Source organism: Sarcophilus harrisii, chromosome 4 (assembly GCF_902635505.1).
Source record: "Sarcophilus harrisii chromosome 4, mSarHar1.11, whole genome shotgun sequence".
Lineage (NCBI taxonomy): Eukaryota > Metazoa > Chordata > Mammalia > Dasyuromorphia > Dasyuridae > Sarcophilus > Sarcophilus harrisii.
This window is the reverse complement of record NC_045429.1, coordinates 71,721,508-71,744,209: the sequence shown is the minus strand read 5'-3', so window position 1 is coordinate 71,744,209 and position 22,702 is coordinate 71,721,508. Positions and strand designations below refer to the sequence as shown.

At 35.0% G+C, this 22,702-nt stretch overlaps 2 protein-coding genes across 7 annotated transcripts in view; one reads left to right on the top strand and one right to left on the bottom strand.

Moving 5' to 3' along the window:
* The window catches only part of SHCBP1L (SHC binding and spindle associated 1 like), a 54,299-nt gene extending 33,128 nt beyond the window's left edge, over positions 1-21,171 (top strand). The window contains exons 8-12 of one of the 5 annotated variants that reach the window (XR_004229302.1): positions 1,607-1,857; positions 2,985-3,107; positions 5,351-5,413; positions 13,522-13,657; positions 21,010-21,171. Coding sequence is in view for 4 of the 5 variants with exons in the window: in XM_031937010.1 (XP_031792870.1) it covers positions 1,607-1,857; positions 2,985-3,107; positions 5,351-5,602 (626 nt within the window). In the remaining variant the exon portion in view is untranslated. Of the gene's footprint in view, positions 1-1,606; positions 1,858-2,398; positions 2,875-2,984; positions 3,108-5,350; positions 6,630-13,521; positions 13,658-21,009 lie in introns of those variants that run through there. The other 4 variants (XM_031937012.1, XM_031937011.1, XM_031937010.1 and 1 more) reach the window with 4 other exon arrangements.
* Positions 9,086-22,702, bottom strand: part of DHX9 (DExH-box helicase 9) — a 46,844-nt gene continuing 33,227 nt past the window's right edge. For both annotated transcript variants that reach the window (XM_003767493.4, XM_012547728.3), the window contains 7 exons: positions 22,483-22,644; positions 22,221-22,348; positions 20,437-20,666; positions 20,198-20,313; positions 19,434-19,634; positions 15,421-16,725; positions 9,086-10,598 (listed from right to left, as the gene is read on the bottom strand). In XM_003767493.4, coding sequence (XP_003767541.1) covers positions 16,413-16,725; positions 19,434-19,634; positions 20,198-20,313; positions 20,437-20,666; positions 22,221-22,348; positions 22,483-22,644 — 1,150 coding nt within the window. In that variant the 3' untranslated portion in view covers positions 9,086-10,598; positions 15,421-16,412. The remainder of the gene's footprint in view (positions 10,599-15,420; positions 16,726-19,433; positions 19,635-20,197; positions 20,314-20,436; positions 20,667-22,220; positions 22,349-22,482; positions 22,645-22,702) is intronic.

Genomic DNA, 22,702 nt, shown 5'->3' with positions numbered 1-22,702 from the left:
CTTGCCAAAGCTAGGGCTTCCACATAAGCAGTTGATTGTGAAGTCCTTGAAGATCTGGGATTGCCTTTGCCCGTCTTTGTATTTCCAGAGCTCTTAGCATAGTGCCTGGCATACAATAAGTGTTTAATAAATGCTTATTAACTACCTGATCCAGCTCTTCCAGTAGGTTGATCTTTATTCAACTTTTGCCCCCTGTTGGTTCTTTTCTCTACTTTGTTCAAATGTGTTCAAATAGGTTTCATTCTTAAAACTTAAAAAAATAACCCCCCTCCTCACAAAAAAAAAACCTAGACTCTCTTCCCCCCCCCCTTTTTTTTTTTTGTAGCTAAGCTTCTTGAAATCTATTTTCCTTCACTCACTTCTTAACGTTGCAATCTGGCTTCTCTTACCATGGAGCCCCAAACACCTAATTCCAAAGTTACCATAATCTTAACCGCTAAATCTTACATCTTTTCTCAGTCGTTATCTGCTGCATTTGATACTATTGACCATATTCTTCCTTCTGGATACCATTTTCCTTGCTGACTCTTTGTGCTACTACTTTCTTGTGGTTCTCCCTTGTCTTTTCCCATTCATACACTCTGATATCAAAGTGATTCAAAGATCATATGAGTCAGAGCAATCAGTTAACTGCATTGGGTCCCTGTTAGTTCTTAGGTAAAATATGAATATTGGTTAGCTCATGAAGTCCTTTAAAATGTAGCCCTAACCTACAATTTTGGCCTCTACTTCCCATACTGTTGACACTTCATCTCCTGTCTCCATACCTTTGTAGTGGTTATCCCACATACCTGAAATGAATTTCCTTCTTGTTTTTACCTCATAAAGTCCTTTTGTCTTTAATATGCAGTTCAGGCAACATCTTCTGCAAGAAAATTTCCTTAATTCTTTACCTGCTTAATGTCCTCCCACCCAAACTATCTTGTATTTAATTACTTTTTTTTAACATTTACTTTTTGTTTATACTCTATATGCGTACATTTTCTCCTATTTAGTGTAAATTCTTTACAAATGGGTTTTTTTCCATCTTTGTAATTGTATTCTCAGGGCCTACCAGAGTACATTAACACATAGTAGGCATTTAATAAATGCTTGTTTGATTATTCTGTTTTCACTGGCGTCATCACTCACAAGTCTTCCATGCCTTGATAGATAAGTAGTACCTATGGCCAAAAATACCATTATCTTGTGGCTAGTCTTTTGGTGATGAGATTCTCTGAATTTGGCTATTCTGCTCTTCATATGACACTTCATGTGTAATATCTTCCAACTTCATAGGAACTACCAAAGCTATTACTGTGCTAGCATCAATCTTCAAGAAATCAGTCAGCTTCCTACCATAATAGAGTAGGACTTCAGTGGGACATTAAAGTAGGTCTTAAGTGAAGGATTTTTAATAGAAGTTATGGACAAATTAAAGATGATTTCTATTATGATAACCTATAATTGAGAAAACATTCGGAAAAAATGAAGCTATCATAGATAAGGATCTTTAGATATTTCTTAAACATTTTACAATATGAAAAGGAAAAGTTTTATTGCTAAATGATTAAAAGACATTAAATCTATTCTATTAAGTAATTATATATTTTCTTCTGTAAATCAGGAGTTGGAAAGAGAGAGGAGATTGTGATCACTTCAGAGCCTTCTCGTGACAGTTTTGTAGTATCTAAAGCTGAAAATGTGAAACTGATGCATCTTACTTTGATACAACAAGGGACTGTGGATGGTATTGTGGTCGTGGAGTCTGGTCACATGTCCCTAGAGGACTGTGTATTGAAATGTGAAGGAACTGGAGTATGTGTTCTTACAGGAGCAGCCTTGACTATCACTGATAGTGAAATTACTGGAGCTCAGGTATTTAATTTTAATACCACCACATTTTAAAAGCATATCACAACTTAAGAGTATACTTAGAACAAAATTAAGTGGTTTTGATGTACAAATAACTGGCAACTATTTAGAGCAGATTCAGAGTTCAAATTGTAAAAAAAGCAGTTGAAAACTAAAATAAATTAATCACAAACAGGTTCAAGAGAGTAAGTATATTAGGGGTATTCGAGATGAGAATGACTAGTTTATGGAACATAAAAATATGACTGAAAAGGTTCTACTGAGTAAAAAGCCAAATGTGCATCAATTAAAGTTCTTACCTTTTAAATAAAACTTTACATTCAATACACACACACACACACATTCTTTTTAAACATAATTTATTAAGTATCAGACTCCTACAGAGCAGTAGATTAAATAAGACGTAAAAGTTCATTTGATAATTTAAAATGTTACTGATTTAGAAGGGAAAATATAATAAGAAATTTACAAAGAATTTGGAAAAGAAAAAAATTAGGAGTTATTGAAAGTTCATTAACTATTAGGTCTTTCATTTTCTCTTTAGGCCTAGGACTAAGAAAAGAAAAATGGGCTTAAACTGACGCCTGAGAATTGTTATTCCTTACATAATGTGGAGGTCAGAAGGTGGTGTGTGCCCCTAAGATCTGAAAGTGAAAGATCTGCACAAAATTTTTAGCCTTCCCTTCATACCAGAGAAGTCTGATTTTCTTCTTTTGGGGGGTGTTTACAGAACCTTATTGTAAAAACTTGAGTTAAGTATTTGGTCCCAAGCTCTGTTGTCTTGTGTTTTCTGTGGCTTCTGCAAAACTCCCAGAAAATCTATTGAATTTCTTAGGCCAACTTGTGATATCAGGAATGCGATGGGGAAAAGTGCATTGTGAAAAACATAACTGCCATTTCTTTTCTATATTGCAAAGGAAATTTCTGCAAAAGATTGCTTTACTTGTATTCCATAATGTTTCAGAATTTAAATACCTATTCCATCCTACAAATGTCATCTTGTGAATAAGTCAAAGACTAGCATCATTTTCTTTAAAAAAAAAAAAAAAAAAAAAAAGTTTCAGATTTAAGTATATGAGGTTTTTTTCCTTGTTATTTTTGTTGGCTTTTTGCTTGTTCTTAATTTGCAGGGTGCTGGGGTTGAACTGTATCCTGGCAGCATAGCCATTTTGGAAAGAAATGAAATTCATCACTGCAATAATCTTAGAACTAGTGACAATTCAAAAAGCACCTTAGGTGGGGTGAATATGAAGGTAATCTCATTTTTTATAGTTATCTTAAGTTTTTACTAGGAAGAATTTTAAGGTATTCATTGTAAGAATTCAATGTTGAAATAAAACTTGATGGAACATCAGATTATTCTACATAGTATCAGGATATGAGAGCTGGAAAGGACCTCAGAGGCCATTTAGTCCAACCTGTCTGTATCTAATGATGATTCCCACCAAAACTTCCTGGACAAGTGGTTGTCCACTCTCTATTTAAAGACTTCCAGTGAAGGTTTAATCTCTTTTCTTTGAAAGGAGCCTGTTCCATTTTTCTTAGGAAGTTTTTCTTCATGTAAAACTAAAATCTTTTCTTTTTGCAACTGCCTCCTGTTATTTCTAGTTCTGCTGCTTGGAGCCAAATAGCACAAATAGAATTTATTCCAGGTTGTTAATGTTTAGCGACAGTTATTGTGTCCCCTTGAAGTCTCCCAAGTTAATACTCCCTCTCAATTCCTTGTATTGATGTATGAATAAATGAAAGCATTTATTAAAGACTTATGCCAGGCACTATAGACTACATGCTGTTAGACAGTCTGCCCTCTAGGAACTTGCATTCTAATGGAGACAACACACATTTTAAGGACACTTAAAATGGGGTGTCATAGAGATGGCAAGTTAATCCATTTACTCCTATCCAAATGAAATGCCTTTCCAGAACCAATAATAGTGTTGATATAATTATTGTGTCCATACCAAGAGGCAGAAAAACAGGAGTGGGGAGATGCTGGTGAACAAAGCAGATGACAAAAAGGCAGTGGATGACTGATGGAAATAATGGTCTGGTTTGGGGCCCTGCTGCATATATAGTGGGCTAGGAGCTTGTATTCCTCAATCAAAACATCTCATCCTGAAGGTCTGAAAATATTTCTGGAGGTTCATTTTGTTGGGTAAACTTCCAGTAGGGTAAATGGGGGCACTAGCAGGGCAGACGACAAGATAAGCCAGGTGAACTGCTAAATAGGATGTTTGTCATTTGGTATTCCTCTCTTATCTCACCATCTGCCATCCTAATGGAAAATAAGCCTTTTAGACAGCATTCATCTTGTCTTTCTATCCTAAAAGGTAGTTCCTAGGTCTTAACAAGGTATTTCTGGTGTGTCTACCCAATAGTGTATCAAATTCTTGAGGTCATCGGACAAAGATTTGAGTATTGACCATTACATTAATGCCCATAGAATGTATTAACATCCTTCCCTTTTCCCTATTTGCCACTATCACTATAGAATGAAAAGTGCATTTACTCTGAATTGTCACGCAGGTGGTCACAAATCTGGTAATAATTCAGTAAGGTCTGTCCTTAGACAGCTCATGCTTGAAAATTTTGCAGTTTTTCAATTTAAGAGCTTACTATTTACTAGAATCACTTTAGAGAATCCAAAGTCACATCAGAATAGCACTTGTCTGAAGGATTTGTTACATAGAAGGATCCATCAAATAAGTCCAAGTAGAAAACTTACTAGCACTTTAAAAGTATTTTTTATAAACACAATTACATTTTGTAAGAATGTAAATCTATATTGATGACCAGTTCTGATGGATCAGGCCATCCTCAGCAACGAGATCAACCAAATCATTTCTAATGGAGCAGTAATGAACTGAACTAGCTATGCCCAGAAAAAGAACTCTGGGAGATGACTAAAAACCATTACATTGAATTCCCAATCCCTATATTTATGCACACATGCATTTTTGATTTCCTTCACAAGCTAATTGTACAATAATTCAGAGTCTGATTCTTTTTGTACAGCAAAATAATGTTTTGGTCATATATACTTATTGTGTATCTAAGTTATATTTCAATATATTTAACATCTACTGGTCATCCTGCCATCTAGGGGAGGGGGTGGTGGGTGGGGTAAGAGGTGAAAAATTGGAACAAGAGGTTTGGCAATTGTTAATGCTGTAAAATTACCCATGTATATATATATCCTGTAAATAAAAGGCTATTAAATTAAAAAAAAAAATGTAAATCTATAGTAAATTGATGAATTGGCTATTTTGAAGTAATTTTATAGTTTTTACTATTCAGAGAAAGGAAAAACAGTACTTGTTAAAAATTTAGATTATCCTTAAAAATATTAACTGGAAACAGAGCTATTAACTAATACATTAATTAGGCTTAATTGAGATATTAATATCCTATTAGTTATCTCATCTTTATGCTTTTGTAAGGAAGATTATGAAATAATCCTTTAAAAAAAAACTAATCAATTTTAATACCCCAACAGGTTCTTCCTGCCCCAAAATTGAAGATGAATAATAATCATATTTATTGCAACAATGGATATGGAGTAAGCATTCTACAGCCAACTGAACAGTTTTTTATTATAGCAGAAGGAACTCTTAACAAAGGAGCTGCTTCAGGAGATAAAAAAGATGATGATATGCTTTCCAAAGTAATGCAAAATCTGAATCTGGAAATGAATAATAATAAGATAGAAGCAAACTTAAAGGGGGATATCAGAATAGTCACAAGTTAAAGCATCAGGATTCGTGTTGAGGATGCGTATTTGAGATATATGTTTAATAAATAGTTGCTGATTCCCAAGGAAATGGTAGTTGTAATTAAGTTCTGAGTTTGTTTAATTAAACTATGAAGATTTTTCTATTAATGATCTTGGAAGGAATGATTCATTTTAACATTTTATGCTTTTTGCTTTGGATAGTAAACGAGTATCCTGTTCAAGAACCCTTAGAAAAAAATTTGTTTTAGTAATGTAAGGAACTTACATTGTACTAGAAGATATGTTAATTGCCCCAGATAATAACACAGTATATATGCCAAGTTCACTCATGAGTGACAGAGCACTAACCACTAGCAACATTGGAAAACAGCCTAAGGATTCTATAAGGCAGATTGAGGGAAGTGGGAAAATCACTTCCACAAAGATATGGAGGTACATGATGGAATGTCATGTAATGGGGGAACAGCAAATAGGCGAATTTAGTTGGACATAGTACATGAAGGGGAGAGAGAGATTTGAAATTAATCTGCAAGTCAGAATTGGGAAGGGTTTTAAAAGCCAATTAGAAAAAGTTTATTTTTTAACCTTAGAAACAAAAGAGGGCCACTGAACAACTTGAGTAAAGTAGTAGCATGGTCACCTTTGTGACTTAGAAATATCAATTTGCCAGCTATGTCAAAGATGAATTGGAGAAAGGAGAGATTTGATTCAGGGTGACAAGGCTGTTCCTAGTCTGGGCAAGAAGAGAGACAAGTCTTCTTTCAAACCAGTACTACTACTAATTACCATGTTGTACAATCCCAAGAATATAAAATATCCACTCAAATCACTATGTTCTATGTTTGACTTCACAATCATCATTAGCCAAACTATGATTCCAGATTGAGAAAGTTGTATACTTTGACAAGCCTAAAGCCCAATTTATAAGGGCATATATGACTAACGTTGGGGTGGATCATAAAGTTGCCTGAATTTGACTGAATTGGGCTTATTTATCCATAATTTATAAAACGTGAAAAATGAATCACCACTGATTATTTCTTGAAAAATAATTATCAAAAGACCCTTTTTGGTTCTTAAAAAATTTCTTTATTCATTTTAAACTTATAAATACAAAAAAAAAAAAAAAAAAAAAAAAAAAAAAAAACCAACATTTTTGATGCACACAGCACAATATAAAAAGGTATTCAATATAAAACCATGAATTTACATTTTTAAAAATAAACTATGTAATAAAGAATGCACATCATTTTCAAGACTAACATAAGTTTTCTTTTGTTTGCCATTATGCACTTTTAATTCTTCCTCCCTCCTTCCCCATCTTGCTCTAGAAGCCACCTATTAGACAGATACAAATGTGTTTCTGTAAAACCATACCATATACACATTTATCAGTTCTCTTCCTATTGCTAGCATTTCTTAGTAAAACCTTAAATAATATTGGTGACAAACAGGTATCCTTGTTTCACTTTTGATTTTACTGGAAAGGCTTCTAGTAGCTCCATTACAAATAATGCTTTTTGTCATTTTAAGGAAAAAATCACTCTTTATGCCTATGCTTTTTAAGTTTTTGTTTTTTTCTTTTTAAGTTTTTTTTTTTTTTTTTAATATAAGAATGAACATATTTTATGTAACACTTTTTCTGTATTTGGAATAACTGGTTTGGTTTTATTCTCTTTTTTAAAAAAATCATTACTTCAAGAGATTTTCTTACACTCAATTTTGCCTTTAATTTTTAAGATTTCCAATTTAGTTTAAGGATTTTTAATTTGTTCTTCTAGTTTTTTTAAACTGAATATCCAATTCACTGGTCTATTCTTTATTTTACTGATATAAGCATTTGGACATACAGATTTTCTTCTGATTATTGCTTTTGCTGCACCACATAGGTTTTAAATATGTTGTTTTGTTATTGTCATTGTAATTATTATTGCTAGGATTTGTTCTTTAATCCGTTCATCTCCAATTAGCTTTTTAATCAGTTTTCATCGTCTCAATTTAATATGATTTTTATTGTACTGTTATCCTCTTTTTAAGCTATCTCTCCTCACAAGTCTGATTTACTTCTAACCACCACCTCCCTAATCTGCATTGTAAAGAATTTCTCATTAACTATCCTCTCTCCTTACCCGCCAATATCTTCATTTACACACACTTTTGAAGTCCCTCCCTTTGGGACAGGTAGGTACTGCAGTGGATAGAGCACCAGCCCCTGAAGTTGAGACAAACCCACCTTCAGACACTTGACACTTACTGTGTCTGACTCTGGGCAAGTCACTTAACTCAAATTGTTTCACCAAAAAATAAATTAGTCCCTTATCCTGTCCCCTCACCCTCCTGTTTCTTTTGAAATTTAGAAGACTTTCTATCTTCCTAGATATGTCAATTCTCTTTTTAACAAAGTTCTGATGAGAAGTTATAGCACTACCAGCTTTCCCAATCTACTTCTAGTTAAATTCTTCCATTCACACCTTATTTGTATGAGGTAACTGCTCCATTTTACCTTTCCCTACCCCCTTTTTATTTTTTATAATCATCCTGTCATTCTCAACTCAACTCTTATCATACTATCTAAGTAATGATAACATACAGGTAACATTTTCCCACATAAGTCCCAGTTTGACCTTATTGAAGTCTAATAATTAGTCTTTAATGTTTACCTTTTGATTGCTCCTTTAAACTGTATCAGATTGCTTGCTGTCTTGGGGGGGGGGGGGAGGGAGGAGGGAGGAAGGTCGAGGTAAGAGAGGGAGGGAAAAAAATTTGGAATAAAAAGCTTACAAAAATGAATGTTGAAAACTCTTTACATGTATTTGGAAAATAAAATATTGACCAAAAAAATAAAATGTTTACCTCATTTCTCCTAAATCTTATATGTCAAATTTTCTATCGACTCTTTTGTCACAAATACCTTAAAAGTCATTCAATTTCCTTCAGCTATGCTGGGCAAATTATTTTTGGTTGCAAATCCACCTCCTTTGCTCTTTGAAATATAGCCCTTCAGTCTTTTAATATAGAAGCTGCTAGATCTTACGTTATCCCAACTATAGCTTTCCAGTATTTAAATTGTTTTTTCTTGTTGTATTTTTTCCCTTAACTTGAGAATTTTGAAATTTGGGTATAAAGTTGTAAGTTTTCATCCTGTAATCTTTTTAGCGATCTGATGGATTTTCTTTACCATTTTACTCTCTTGTTCAGGGCAATTTTTCCATAACAATTTCTTAAAATATAGTATCTAATGAGACGTTTCAGATTTTCTTCTATTTTTTTTGTCTCTTGATTTTGTTTTATTTCTTGGTATCATGTCATTAGCTTTTCCTTGCATGACTATATAGTTTTTAAGGAGTTATATTCCTTTTTGGATCTTTTTCAAATTGGCTGACTTTTTACAATTTTCTTGGAGTGCTCTTATTTTCCCCCTAATTTTTCCTCAACTTTTCATTTGATTTTTAAAGGCTTTAATAATGCAACTATTTTTAAGCTTGTGATTTATCTGACATTTTTCTTTTAAATTGGAGTGGCTTTTTTTTTTAACATCACTAATCTAATTCTGAATAAAAACCCAGATCCCTTCTATTCCACAGTAAATATGGAGTTCTTACTTTTCTTTTTTGCTTATTTTTTTTTAGTGACTTCTTATATAGTCAGATTCTAGACTTGTGGTATGGGGGATAATGCCTCAGACTTTTCCTATTGTTTTCTTTAGTCTTGTCTAGGGTTGACATTATGCACTTTTCTCTGCCTAAGACATGGCTGTCACCACAAATGCTCTTGCTCTCCCTTGTTTTTTCTTTCTGGGCTTCAAGCCAGGGATTCCATTCTCCTCCAAGTGTCCCCAGCCAGAAAGGTTCCCATCTCTCTGCTAGAATACTTGGCCTACTCACAGCTGCAGCCCAGGACTTCATCACAACTGGACCTCACATTTAGTGACAATGGAGAGTCCTTCAGTATTGCCCTCCTCTGTTCACCAACTTCTTTTTCCCTCCTTCCTCCCAATGTAGGTGAAAGTTTCTGAAGCTGAGGCAGCTGCCCCCAGCCTTTGTTGTTACATTTGGTAGTGTCTACCAGTAGGTTTTTGCACTTTGGGCCAAACCTCATCTTATAAAACTGCTCTACCCTAACCTAATTATTTCTGCCTCTCACACAAGAATTCACATAAAGGCCTATTTTATCTAATTTGTGGGAAATTTTTGTCAAGAGTCAGGTAATTTCCTGTCTATTCTGCTATTTTCCGCTAAAGATTTTTTTTAGAATAAAAGTCTGAGTAAAAATATACCAATACAACCTCCACCTCATAAATGACAAAATAGACATTCTAAAATCTGGTTAAAGTCTCAAATACTTTTATTTTGAATCCACAATCTTAAGAAAGTAGTAAAGTAATTCCTATGAGTAGAAGAATATTAATGAGAATATAAAAAAGTGGTGTGATGTTTTTTAAAAAATAACCAAATTTATTCAGTAGCAGATACCATATATTTTGAAACTCCAATAGTAACATTCCCGCTACCTCGATGAATGCTTAATAAATTGCAAATAACAAATAATTTACCCCTCATACTTTATAAAGTATGCTAATCTTTGGGATGCTTTGGAAAAAAAAAAGGTTTTAATTTAGGAATTTTTGTAGATTATAAGGAACATTCAGGTTCTGTAAACCTCATGTTTTAGCTGTAATAGCATTGAGTTGAAAAGCAGAAAAGATCACAGAAGAACCACAGAAATACGATATACGAAATGTGATGAAGCACAAATCAATTTGAAAAGCAGAATTTTTGATTGGGGTAATAATATTTAAATGTTGTTTGCTTTATATCCTGTCTATTAATATTTACCAAAGCAAGCAAGTTTTTTTAATCTGGAGAAATAATTTAAAAAACCTTACCTCACAATCTTTGTGAATTAATATAATCTGAGGGTTAACAAAGGAAGACAGTCTTGATTTACCAGCTGTAGGTTTACCAGTATAAGCAGAGGCTCATTGGAGATAGGATTTACCAGTAGATTCCACCTGTTGCAGAAACAATAAAGGAATGGGGGGGAAGTGTGAGGTTCTAGAAGGTCTGAGAACCAGAAGTGTCCAGCAAGCAAAGAATATAAGTAAAGGGCATATATATACTCAGGTTAAATAAACAAGCAAATATCCACTATATTCATATCATTTTTTATGATATTGGAAAACTGGAAACAAAAGTCGATACCCATCAAATGGAAAATAGCCACTTAAAACCATGGTATATGAATATAATGGAATGTTGTTAAGCACTAAAAATGAATTTAGAGAAACAAAATTTGTATGAGCCGATTCAAAGTAAAGTAGAACAATTCTCTCCCCTTCCCCCCCGCATATATACAGTTATCAGAACAGTATAAATTAAAAGATGTCTAAAAGGAAGCCAATTAGAACAGAAAATGGAAAAAAAAAAAAAAATCTTAACCCCCAAGCAGTTTGTCCCTGAAAAACATTTAATGAAGCCTATTTGCAGTGCTTTATTTTACTAGGCCGTACAGAGAATACAGAAATTTGTTACTTTAAAGTAAGTCTGTTTTGTCCTTTTAGGAGTGAGACTTAGATAATAGATTTAGAATTGGAGAGGACTTCAAACTTGAATTTTAAACACTCTTTTTAGGTCTGAAAACTGAAGCCCCTGGTGACACAGTCCATTCACAACAGAATCTTTCCTTTTTCAAATCCATGTTGCTCTGATTAGAAATCTCATCCTTTTCACTATTCTACACCATAAATTATTTTGGCTCCCTTGAAAGTGACACTCAGAATCACGTGGGTACTTGCCAGGAGATTATTAGCAAATTATTCTTGAGAGTGACAAAGGTATTTTTTGTCATGTTGTCACTTGCTCCAATCTAACCATCAACTCTGCCAGGAACATCCCCTTCCTTCCTCAATACATTTGGGTGCCCTTTTTCTCATTGACTCCTGGGCCTTTCAAAGAGCTGCACTTTTTTTTTTTTTTCATTTCTGCCTGGTGCACCTACTTTGATTATTTCCCAGGCTGTATTCCTGGCCTTATTAATGAAGCCAATGGCCAAATGTTTGTTAATTGGTTTCCGATTGGTATCAATAAGAAATAACATTTTACCTACAAAATACTTAAAATGGTTGCTTTTCAACTTTCTACAAATAATATGCATTTTATAAGGCCATTTTTGGCAAAAACTTAAGAAGGGAATGTAATATTCTTGAGAAGCAATTTTCTTGAATGATTTCTAAGGTTAAGGTTACACCAGAGAAGTGTAGGGGTTATATGATAAAAGTAATCAATGTAAAATCAACACTTCATTTGGCAAAATAAACTTCAAAGCGTTTCTTAAATGTCAAAATCATACAAAATCCTTCTGGAATCTATGACAAATTAATATTTAAATATTTTCTAAAAATGTTTGTCATCTTGGAATGTCAATTGATCAAACATTAGGCATCTACTATGTCTGGCATTGTGCTAAGCACTGAGGATAAAATTCTCAAGCTCTTTGACCCTATCTTTCCAGGCTTCTAATACTTAAAAAACTTTAACAGTATTTTAATAATATATCTTAACTATGTAGAAATTCAATTTTTCACTAGATATGCAGAGATAGCAAGTGAACAAAAGATGTCAAATTGAAGAAAGCAGAATCTCACAACTTTATGACTAGGGACAACTAAAGTTTTTGATTTCTTGCTCCATTTTCTGCATTAGTTGTTCCTAATTCTTGTCTTTTCAATACAACTTATTTCCTAAGAGATATACTTGACCCAGTGACAATGGCTTTCTGGTTTTTCCATGAACAAGATACTCCTAGGTGCCAGGCTTTTCCTCTGGCTAGCCCCAAGAGCTATAATGCTCTCCTTCCTCCATTCTGACTATCAATCTTACTGACTTCATATTAGATCCCAATTAGAATCCTGTTTATTGAAAGCCTCTCCCAACTTCTCTCAATTCTACAGATTTTCCTCTTCATTTCCTATTCATCCTGCACATAGTTTGTATTATTTGCATACTTGTCTCCTCCATTTGACTGTAAACTTCAGGAGTTTTCTTTTGCCTTATAGCACATTGCAGGCACTTATTAAATGCTTATTGATTGGGAAGAAGTAAGGTTTAAAGGGATTGGAGGTCATAGTGGGAACAAAGAGTAAGGTGGCAAGGCAAAGGGATATTGTGAATCAGATAAGGGTGTAGTTGTGGATGATAGTGAAAGAGCAGGGGGGTATGATTTTGGTGTGTGGCTGAGATGCAAATGAAGCAGGTTACATGAAAATAAGTTGAACTATGAGTTAAGGGTGTAAAGAGAAATATCTGTAGTCCTCTAGGATGAAGGCAGAAGATGGAAGACTGAACCAGGCACTGATCTTATTGAAGAAGGGGGGGACATCAAAGATGGTAGCAAGTAACAGCTACAGAATTTGTGGATAGTGTGTATTGACTAGCTGAATCTCAAAGGAGAGGTTACTGATTGATGGTAGGAGGGAGGGAGAATCTAGAAGAGGTAATGTGAAGCAAGTAGTCGAGGTCTTCTATCTTGACCAGTGAAGTTGAGAGGTTATGCAGGCCCTGCTGCATCGGCACGTCAGGGAAGTTGGGTCATCAGGAAGAAGCCAAGTCTCAGGGAGAGCCAGAATAAAGAATAAAGGGGTAAAGGAAAAGACTGAAGATGAAACCAAATTTGTTGTCTATGGAGTAGGTATTTCAAAACAATCAAAGGTGTGGATAGTTTTAGAGGTAATAGATATTAGGGGAGTAGGTAGATGGGAATAGGAATAAAGGATCAGGCAATAGGGAACAATCGAACCAACATTTAAGTATTACTATATAAATAAGAAAAAAAGCCCTTGTCCTCAAGGAGTTTACAATTTACTTAATGGGTTAAAACAAAAAAGGAAGCTAAGTTTGTGGAACATCCTGGTAGTTTCCTCCCTTCTCCCTCCATAGGGCCATGATATTCCTTGAAGTCAAAATATAACAGTTGCTGATTCCAGAAGGTTTGAATGAGAGAAATTCAGAATCACTGGGAGGGGAAGAGTTTGTATGGCCAGAGGAGAATTTGTTAATCCCTGAGGAATTTCAGGTAGGTTTTCATTATCAATAGGGATTTGGCCTCAAAAGTGGAGTTTTCATGGCCTTTGTGTAAAGGCCAAAAGGATTTCCTAGTAATGTTGAGGTTCTCCATATCCATAACAATGTGAAATTCCCTGAAATATGAAAGACTGGCTCAAGCATTCAAACAAAAATGGATGAAAAATGCACATAGGCCAGATTTTGCACACATTGCTTGAGAGATCATTTACTTTGTCCTTTAAGCATTTCTAAGCATGACAAGTTAAAGAAAATACCTTGAATTGATATAGTTGTAATTCATTTGGAAAATTAGGCATTTTCAATAATCACATACTAGCTGATGGGCAAAACTCATCTGAAGTGCCAAAGTGAGTACTGATCTTGCAGTCCTGAAATATGGATGAATCCTAACTCTTTCCTAGATAAATAGGCAAGTTTCTTAACCTTCAAGAACCTATCCTCATTTATAAAAAGAGAACATATCTAAAGTCCCAGGGTTTTTTTTTTTTTTGGGGGGGGGGCCGGGGGAGAGGGGGGAAAGCAAAGCATTTTCAAAATACAACATAAATGAGCTACTGGACAAACTCAGATTATCACCACTTCACATGTTAAAAATAACCCAAATGATAATGGAAAGATGCAATTGGTGGGACTTAAATTGCTGATGGCTTGGCTTCAAGAAGTTTAAAACAGTATTAAAGTATAGGTATGATCAAGTTTAAAAGGGGATGCAGAGGTTAGGAAAGCAAAAATTCACTAAATGATGCTAAGGTCATAATGATATTCTCAAGATATTACAAGGTCAAAAATTCAGGCTTCCAGCATATTGGGTAAATCCTCCATGAAGATCTTGAGAAACATCAGACAAGAATCATAGCTGATAGAGTGGTAAGGGAAAGTTGTAACTTAGCAGTGGAAAGAATGCAACAACCCAAATGTTGTTCTGAAAATCAGTCATTTTTTCAAAAGGAGAGACAAATAAGCAAATATTGTCCTTCTTGAACTTATTAAAATTTCTAATGTCTTTTATAAGGCATTTTTAAAAGGCAAAACTTTTTCCAATGTTACTAGATTCACCTATTCACTGCCAGGTCAGGAGCATCCACGTTTTAAGATATACATCATTCCCACGAATAAATGATACTATCCAAAGATAAGAATTGTAACAACCCATAACTACTAAGGGAATCTAAGTTTTACTTTCAATAGACGCTCCTGTAGAAATAAGTACTTTTCTGGGCAAGTGATTCTCTGACACATTGATCTTCCAAAACTGAACCCAGGCCAGTAGTAGGTGACCACCTTTGCAAAATCATCTTTTCATGGCCATACTGGAACTCCCCAGAGCACTTGGGAACATTCCAGTTTGCTCATGGTGCAATCACTGGTGGACAATCTGGTTCAAGAGGCCTATCAGCTAATCTTAACAAAAATAGTATTGGGTATAATAGTATTGGGCAACTTCTAAAGTCGGATTAATTGCAGATTTTAGGGGGGAGAGGGGCTAAAAATCTGCAATCCCCTCTCCCCCCTAAACTTTTCAAATTATCCAAATCAATCACACATGTGCTTTCCAGTAATCTCAGTAACTATTCTCAATATTTAAAACTAATAAATTCTGAGCAACTTTTAAACAAAAATCTCCATAAATTTTCCTCCTCCCTCCTTCCCCCCACCCCCCAATCTAGTGATTCTGGCTGGCTTATTCTTTCACCACCTGGTTCTGATCATGTTCATGAGCTGTCCCCCGTGCCTGAAGCTCTCCCTACTCACCCTTCCTCTGGCTTCCTTCAAACCTCTACATGAAGCTTTTTCCTGATGCCCCCTTGCTGATCACCTCCAGTTTATCTTGTTGACGCCGTCTGTACATGGTTGTTTGCATGTTGTTTTCCCCCATTGGCTCCTTGAGAGTAGGGACCTCTGTCTTGCTATCCCCAATGCTTAGCACAGAGCCTTAACAAATGGTTGTTGACTTGACCTAACCTGGGGGACTGAGAATTTTTTTAAGAATTTAAAGGATACATTGATAATAGTATAGTCATTTAAAAACATTATTCTGATAAGGGATCAATAGCCTTCACTAGACTATGTAAAGGATTAAGGTTAAGAAATTCTGCTCTAGACTATGGTCAAGTTAGTCTCTTGCAGATATAAAAAACAATGTGAATTATGCACTGGCTAGTAATATTAGATCTTTATTTCAAGGACATTTATACTAAACTCCCTATTAACTCTCTTCCAAAAACATAAATCTAAAAATCACAACAGTGCTTACCTCTAATGTTCAAGAGATGCTTTGGAACAGCTTGTCTTAAAGTCTGCGTTAGATTAATTCTAATACTTTGACTAGTAGAATATAACTACTATTCCCCAAAAACTTGTAAACATAATTCAATGTGTAAAAAGCAATGATTAAACACATGACTTAGGTTCAGTGTAATATTTTATTTTCCATAGTATTAAACTAAAGCCAAGAAAATATCACATTAATTTCAAAAAACAAAACTTACTTTATTAAGAACAAAATAATACAAACTGTGGTACTCTGTAATAGGAGATCATCAATATTTTACATAATAAACAAAATCACCAATATACCTACATACTTAGTTTTCTTTAAACTACATTGAACAACACAGTGAGTGGAAAATAGATTTTAGCCTTAATGGCAGCAAACAAATCTCTTGAAAAAAAATGTAACATGCATATTTTAGTATTGACTACTTGGGAGATGAAGAGAGCTTTGAAAGCAGGTGATTATTTCCTCAAAAGCCACCTCCAAAACCCATACCATAGCCACCTCTGTTTCCTCCTCGAGGGAATCCTCCAGATCCTCTATATCCTCCTCCACCCATTCCACCACTGTATCCTCCTCCAGATCCTCTATAACCGCCACCTGAGCCTCTGTATCCTCCTCCACTTCCATACCCTCCTTGGTAAGAATTAGATCCCCCACCATATCCTCTCCCACCATATCCTCCACCTTGATAGCCAGAACCTCGCTGACCACCTCGACCTCTGAATCCGCCTCCATTGTCGTATCTAGCCATCTTGGGTGGGCGAGGACCATCTCCATACCTAGGAAAAAACAAAAAAAAAGATTTTGAACAAATATGGAGATATAAATATAGGCTCCAATATGGTCAAACTAAATCAATTAGTGATCAATTAAAAAAAAAAAAAAAAAAAAAAAAAGGCAAGACAAAAATTACCATTACAATAAAAGCATTTTTTACTTTAGTTCATTAAAACTTAACAGCTTACTGAAACTTAATGGTGTGTCTAATTGTTAATGTATTATTGCAAAAAACCCAAATGATCAAAGAAGAGAAGTGGGAAAGTAACCAGCTCAGCCAGAGGGCTCTTTACTTTTTATTAGGACTGAGACTTGAGTATGTAGGCAGACATATGGAAGGGGCCAGAGGAAATGAGATGAAAAGTGAAAAGTGAAAGGAAAAAAACAAATAGCTGGCTGCTGGACCAAAAAGCAATGACCGACGTCTTTCAGTAACTTGTTCCTCTTAAAAGATGTTTTGCTTAGTGGAATTACAAATTTAAATTCTAGTTTTTTTCTGGAAAGACTGGGATCAGTATCTAAAAGCTAGCAATGAAGCTACAACTCAAATCAACCTTTTCTGTTGCCTATAAAAACAAGCACCTAGTTCACAATATATGCTTTTAATGTTAAAATAAAAAAAAAAAAAAAAAAAAAAAAGAAAAACCATGCAATTTAAATTTCATTGAATGCACCTATTCAATGACACAAAAATATTAACACTGACTAGCAGTTAGTTACTTAATTTGATTGCAATGAAGAAGCATCTGGATTCAAGTTTTCAGTTAGTTAAAAAGATACCTAAGAGTATACAGGTAATCCCAAACATGTCTCATTCTCACCTCATCACCCTCTCCCTGCTTTCTCCTCAAGCAAAAGAGATCTTTACAATTGATTTAAACCCCATGTCCAAGATTACATTCTTGTCTACTTTCTCAGATGTTTATAACCATATTTAGTCTCAATCCTAAAAAACGCCTTCCCTTAGATTTATGAATGCTCCAGCTACTGTCCTTTTTCAATCTAGGGTGGGCCCCACCCCTCAAGAGAAACTGCTTTTACAAGATACTAATGATCTCTACTTTGCATTTTCACTGATACCTCTATACTCTTGTACTTCCTTACCTTCACAGTCAGCATTCTTTTAGCTTTAATTTCCTTATTCATTTTTCTCTCATCTGCTGTGAAGTGAGTGGTTCCATTAAGGATGTGATCACTTAGAGCCTTCTTTCCTTTGATCATCTGATTCATTCACATCAACTTCAACTATCTACCTATAAATAACTCCATCTACATTGTGAATCCTAAACTCTACCACCAAGTTTGTTCTTCCCTCTACATCCGTTGCTTGCTGTGTGACTTTATTTTTTGTCTGTAGGACTATATAATTTATGACTACACACGCTGAAGGCAAGTGATCTCTGATTTTTACATTTTACTTCAAATATCCCATCAATCAATTTTAGCCAATTCTAGTCCCCAAATGATGATATCCTGCTTTTGTGTCCTGTAGTCATCATACTATATTATTCTTTATCATTTATTTACCTACACTATTATGACTGACCCTTTTGGGTGAAGTAGTAGATGAGGTACACGGGGGTGTCAAGTGTCTGGACTTAATTTGAACTCAGGTCCTTTTGACTCCAGGACTTTTATCTATTGCACCCCCTATTATCACCTCGTAACAATTTTCCTGCGACTGACCCTTTTGGGTGAAGTAGTAGATGAGGTACATGGGGGTGTCAAGTGTCTGGACTTAATCTGAACTCGGGTCCTTTTGATTCCAGGACTTTTATCTATTGCACCCCCTATTATCACCTCGTAACAATTTTCCTGCGACTGACCCTTTTGGGTGAAGTAGTAGATGAGGTACATGGGGGTGTCAAGTGTCTGGACTTAATTTGAACTCGGGTCCTTTTGACTCCAGGACTTTTATCTATTGCACCCCCTATTATCACCTCGTAACAATTTTCCTGCCCTTCCTCCTCTTTCTAACCCTCCCTTCATATTGTTGACAAACTATTTTTTCCACCAAGTACATTATATCCCTGCAAATGCTTTACATCTTATGTTCTGAGCACAATAAATTTATTAAATGTTTGTTGTACAAAAAAAGGGACTGGGATGAATACATGAACAGTTAATAGTGCAAGACAATGTCACAAAGCAACAGCACATGCCTTAATTTTCAAATGAACTTTTTAGACAAAGTAGTTATGGAACTTTTTGGTGATGTATATTAGAATATTTGCCAAGTGAATTTCTTGCTGTCTTTACATTGTTAAGTGTCTTAAGACCAAAGGTTCAGCTGGTTTTTCCTTTTAAAAAGTAAACAATATTATCAAAATACTCCTAAATGTCACCACTTTTTATTCAACCCTTCTTAGTCTCCATTGTGATGAAATGAGAATATTTGTGAAAGGCTCGAGATATTAAAAACATAGAATCCCTTTAAAGAAAAACATTTTTTATTCAAAACATATTTAACCAATTGAGAAAACAATGTGATTTTACTTTCACTTTGTGCAGTAATAGAATACAAAAAGTACAGGACTAAAAAACAAAAGCAAAAACAACAAAGTAGAAGTCATCTCAAAAGTCATCTTGAAAGCTCTAAAGGGTTTGCGGCAGGGTGCTGAATGATTTTGATAAATGGTCTATCTGGAGCTTTTTTGACTCTTAGTTTATCCTTGTCGTTACCTTAAAAGAGAAAAACATGGGAACGTACCGTGCGTTGCCAATCATGAGACTAATACCAGCAGCTGAAGGTCTGGAGATTTGCCGAATCATGTTTAGCATGCGCTCATTTGAAGGATCCAAATTGCTGATTATTTCAGGCTCTTTGGTTACTTCAACAACTAGAGCCTCCATGGCTGCTCGGAGGGCGGTTATGCAAGCAGCAGCCTCATGGGACATCTGCAGTCTGATCCTAAATTAAAGATGTAATAGAAATTTTAAATGCTGGCCTTTTAATTCCCTTTATACCACATTATTCTAAATAGCCAAGAATAGTACTAAGACTTTTGGTATATCCTCTATTAGTGTTATGTAGAGTATGTGCACATGTGTACACCTGCAACCACATTCCTCCTTACCAATAAAGGAAAATGATTGCATTTTATGTCCATTATCCATTCTGTTGGAAAAACATGCTTAAAGGACATCTTAGCATTTTCTGAGACCAGATTTGACTCAGGTCCCCAGGACTTCAGGGTTGGTACTCTATCCACTGCACCAACTAGCTGCCGCTCAATTACTATTTTTTAAAAGGCATGCTATAAAACAAAACAAACCCCTCAAACCAAACCACCAATTACACCAAAACTTTAGTAATCTCAATAAAGATAGCATTCTGAGGCCATTTATCAAGCAGCAAATTGTGAATATGATTTCAGACTAACATTAGTGGCTTTATCTAATCAAATCTGAGGTACCTCTTATCAGCCGCACACTACAAACATTTAGCTAAGACTTTATCTTGAAAAGTCATACCAGTCATCGACCAACACAATTTCCCCATCTGACTGGACTTTCTTAGAAGCGAAGAGAAGAAGCTGTAGGGGGGTCACTAAGGTCATGCCTTTGGCAGAGATGGCTCGAGTGCGGATCTGTAGAAGGGAAAGTAAACAGTTTTGATTACAGATGCTAAGCAATTTACTATGCAAGGGAGTAATGCAATAGACCAAATGAAGCTTGTTAACAGAAACATTTAGAAAATGCCTTTTTCTTACTTTTTCTCCAAATACAAAGAAAGGAGATGGGTATTTCATGTCCTGGCTGCTAAAGGGGCAGTTAACAGATGACTTGTGAATAAGTGCATTTCGCCCCTCAGTGGTGAGAATTTTCCTTTTCTCCTTATGGTAGCAAACATTAGGGTACACACCAAAGGCCAGAAGAGAGATAACAACATCCAAATTGTTATCTGGTCCCGTATTATTAAATACTTGTGTCATCAGACATTCTGCAGAAAAAATTGAGGGGGGAGAAATTAGAAAGTTAGATATTTCCCAATACATTTATATCATTATCTCCAAAGTATTTAAGAAATATGGAAAATGTTTACTAAAGATATTTAGACAAATTTCTTAGTTACAAGATCTTGAATTACAAACCAATTTACAATGAAAAAGTCAAGGGGAAATGCTTTTTAAGTTGTTTTAAAGCTGTTAGATGCTACATTTTATCAGCTATCATTAATTTAAAAAGTCTGTTATTAAGAATACATATTTATAAGCTTTTAAGCAGCACAGTCCTTGGCAACTAGAAAGTACTTAAATGTTTGTTCCCCTTTACTTCTCTCTTAGATACCAGCTGGCAAAATAATTCCTTCAGTTCTCCGAACAAAACCTAAGTTTGTACAATGAGAACCATAATTAAAGGAACTTCTGGCGAAACAAGTGATTCGATTGGAAGATTCTGTGCTGATGTCACCTTAGATTTGAAGAACATAACCCCGATCCTGAAAAGCAATTATGAAAATCCAACAGAAGTCAGCCTAGTGCTCCCTACTATGACCTAATAAATCACCATCTTAAAATCGAAAATATTTTCCCACTTGTTTTCCTCCCAATCAAATAAGATACCTTTCTTTCTATAATAAATCTCAGTACTTGTCTCAAAAAACTATTGTCTTGCATAAGCCTTTTTAAAACCAGGCTCTTAAAAATAGTTACAGAAAGTGCTGAGTGCCACAACACATTCACATGAAAATCATATTCTGGCTCAATGGATTAAAAACAAATGACTTAATGGGATTAGGAGAACTTTTTTCAATTAAGACAAAATATTCAGGGGGAAAAGATTCTCAATCTCACTAGCCAGCAATGATGCTTCTTTCAATGCATAGCTCGTACCACTTCAAATTTCACTTCTGAATTCATCACACTATAATTCACATGTACTCAGATTATAAATTTCAGAGATAAAAGAAAAACCATTTTACTTCCTGTTTTCCCCAGTCACCAGGATTGAACATAGTGGGATCATAGAAACAAAATAACTTCAATTGGCCATTCTACAGAGTTGTATTATAAAAGCTCAGGTCCAACTCAATTTATAAATCACTTGCCATTATTTGGTAACTATTCTAATTATTATCAAACTGAAAACCTGGCAGTATGTTTGAGACCATAATGTATGTTTAAAACTATTTAAAATTTAATAACAGCATTAGTATTTCACTAAGTCTAAAAACTTGCCAGAAGACATCATTTTTTCTTGGATCATTGCTGAAAAAATGAATTATGCCCCAAGTTTTCAAATTCAATGCTCCTCATATTCATTCCTCAGAATTCACATTCAATGTTCCTCAGAAAAGGTAGTTATAGATAAGAATAACTGCAATTATGGTGGTGGTCTTTCAATGCTTTCTTTTTGTCAGGGGAGCAGGAATGTGAACATTGGCACCCAGTTCAAAACAATTCTGAGAAGCAACCAAGCCTGAACGCACAGAGGGCACTGTTAAGTCATACACATAACCACCCAAATATTTATCTTAGGTATTTATGAGTCTTACCTTCTGGGAATCCAGAATTAACCAGAATTTCTTTAAGCTGAACTTTTGCTTCCCAAGTCATTCTGAGTGTGGCCATATTCAGTCTTTTATGTTCACAAAAGCGGATCTCTGCCTCTTCTCCACCCATTCTAAAAATGAGAAGAAAAAAAAAAAACCCAGTAAGATGTGAAAATGGAACATTAATAAGTTCCCACAATAGAAATTTTAGGACATTCTTCTAATACCCCTTGTATGGCATGGTTCTCTCATTTGATTAACATACCTGGCATCATCCCAGGCTTGAAACACTGACAAAAGGGCCACATGATCCGAAAACCTGTTTCCAGCAAAATTACGGTGTACATAACCCAAGCGCTTGCCTTCACTGATAAAAGGCTCTGGGAAGCAAGTGGCAGCAGAGATAGTACATACGGCATCCCCCACACTAAATGAAGCAGAGAGAGAATTGGTTGGGAGCCTTGTTGTCAGCAGCCATAATAGAT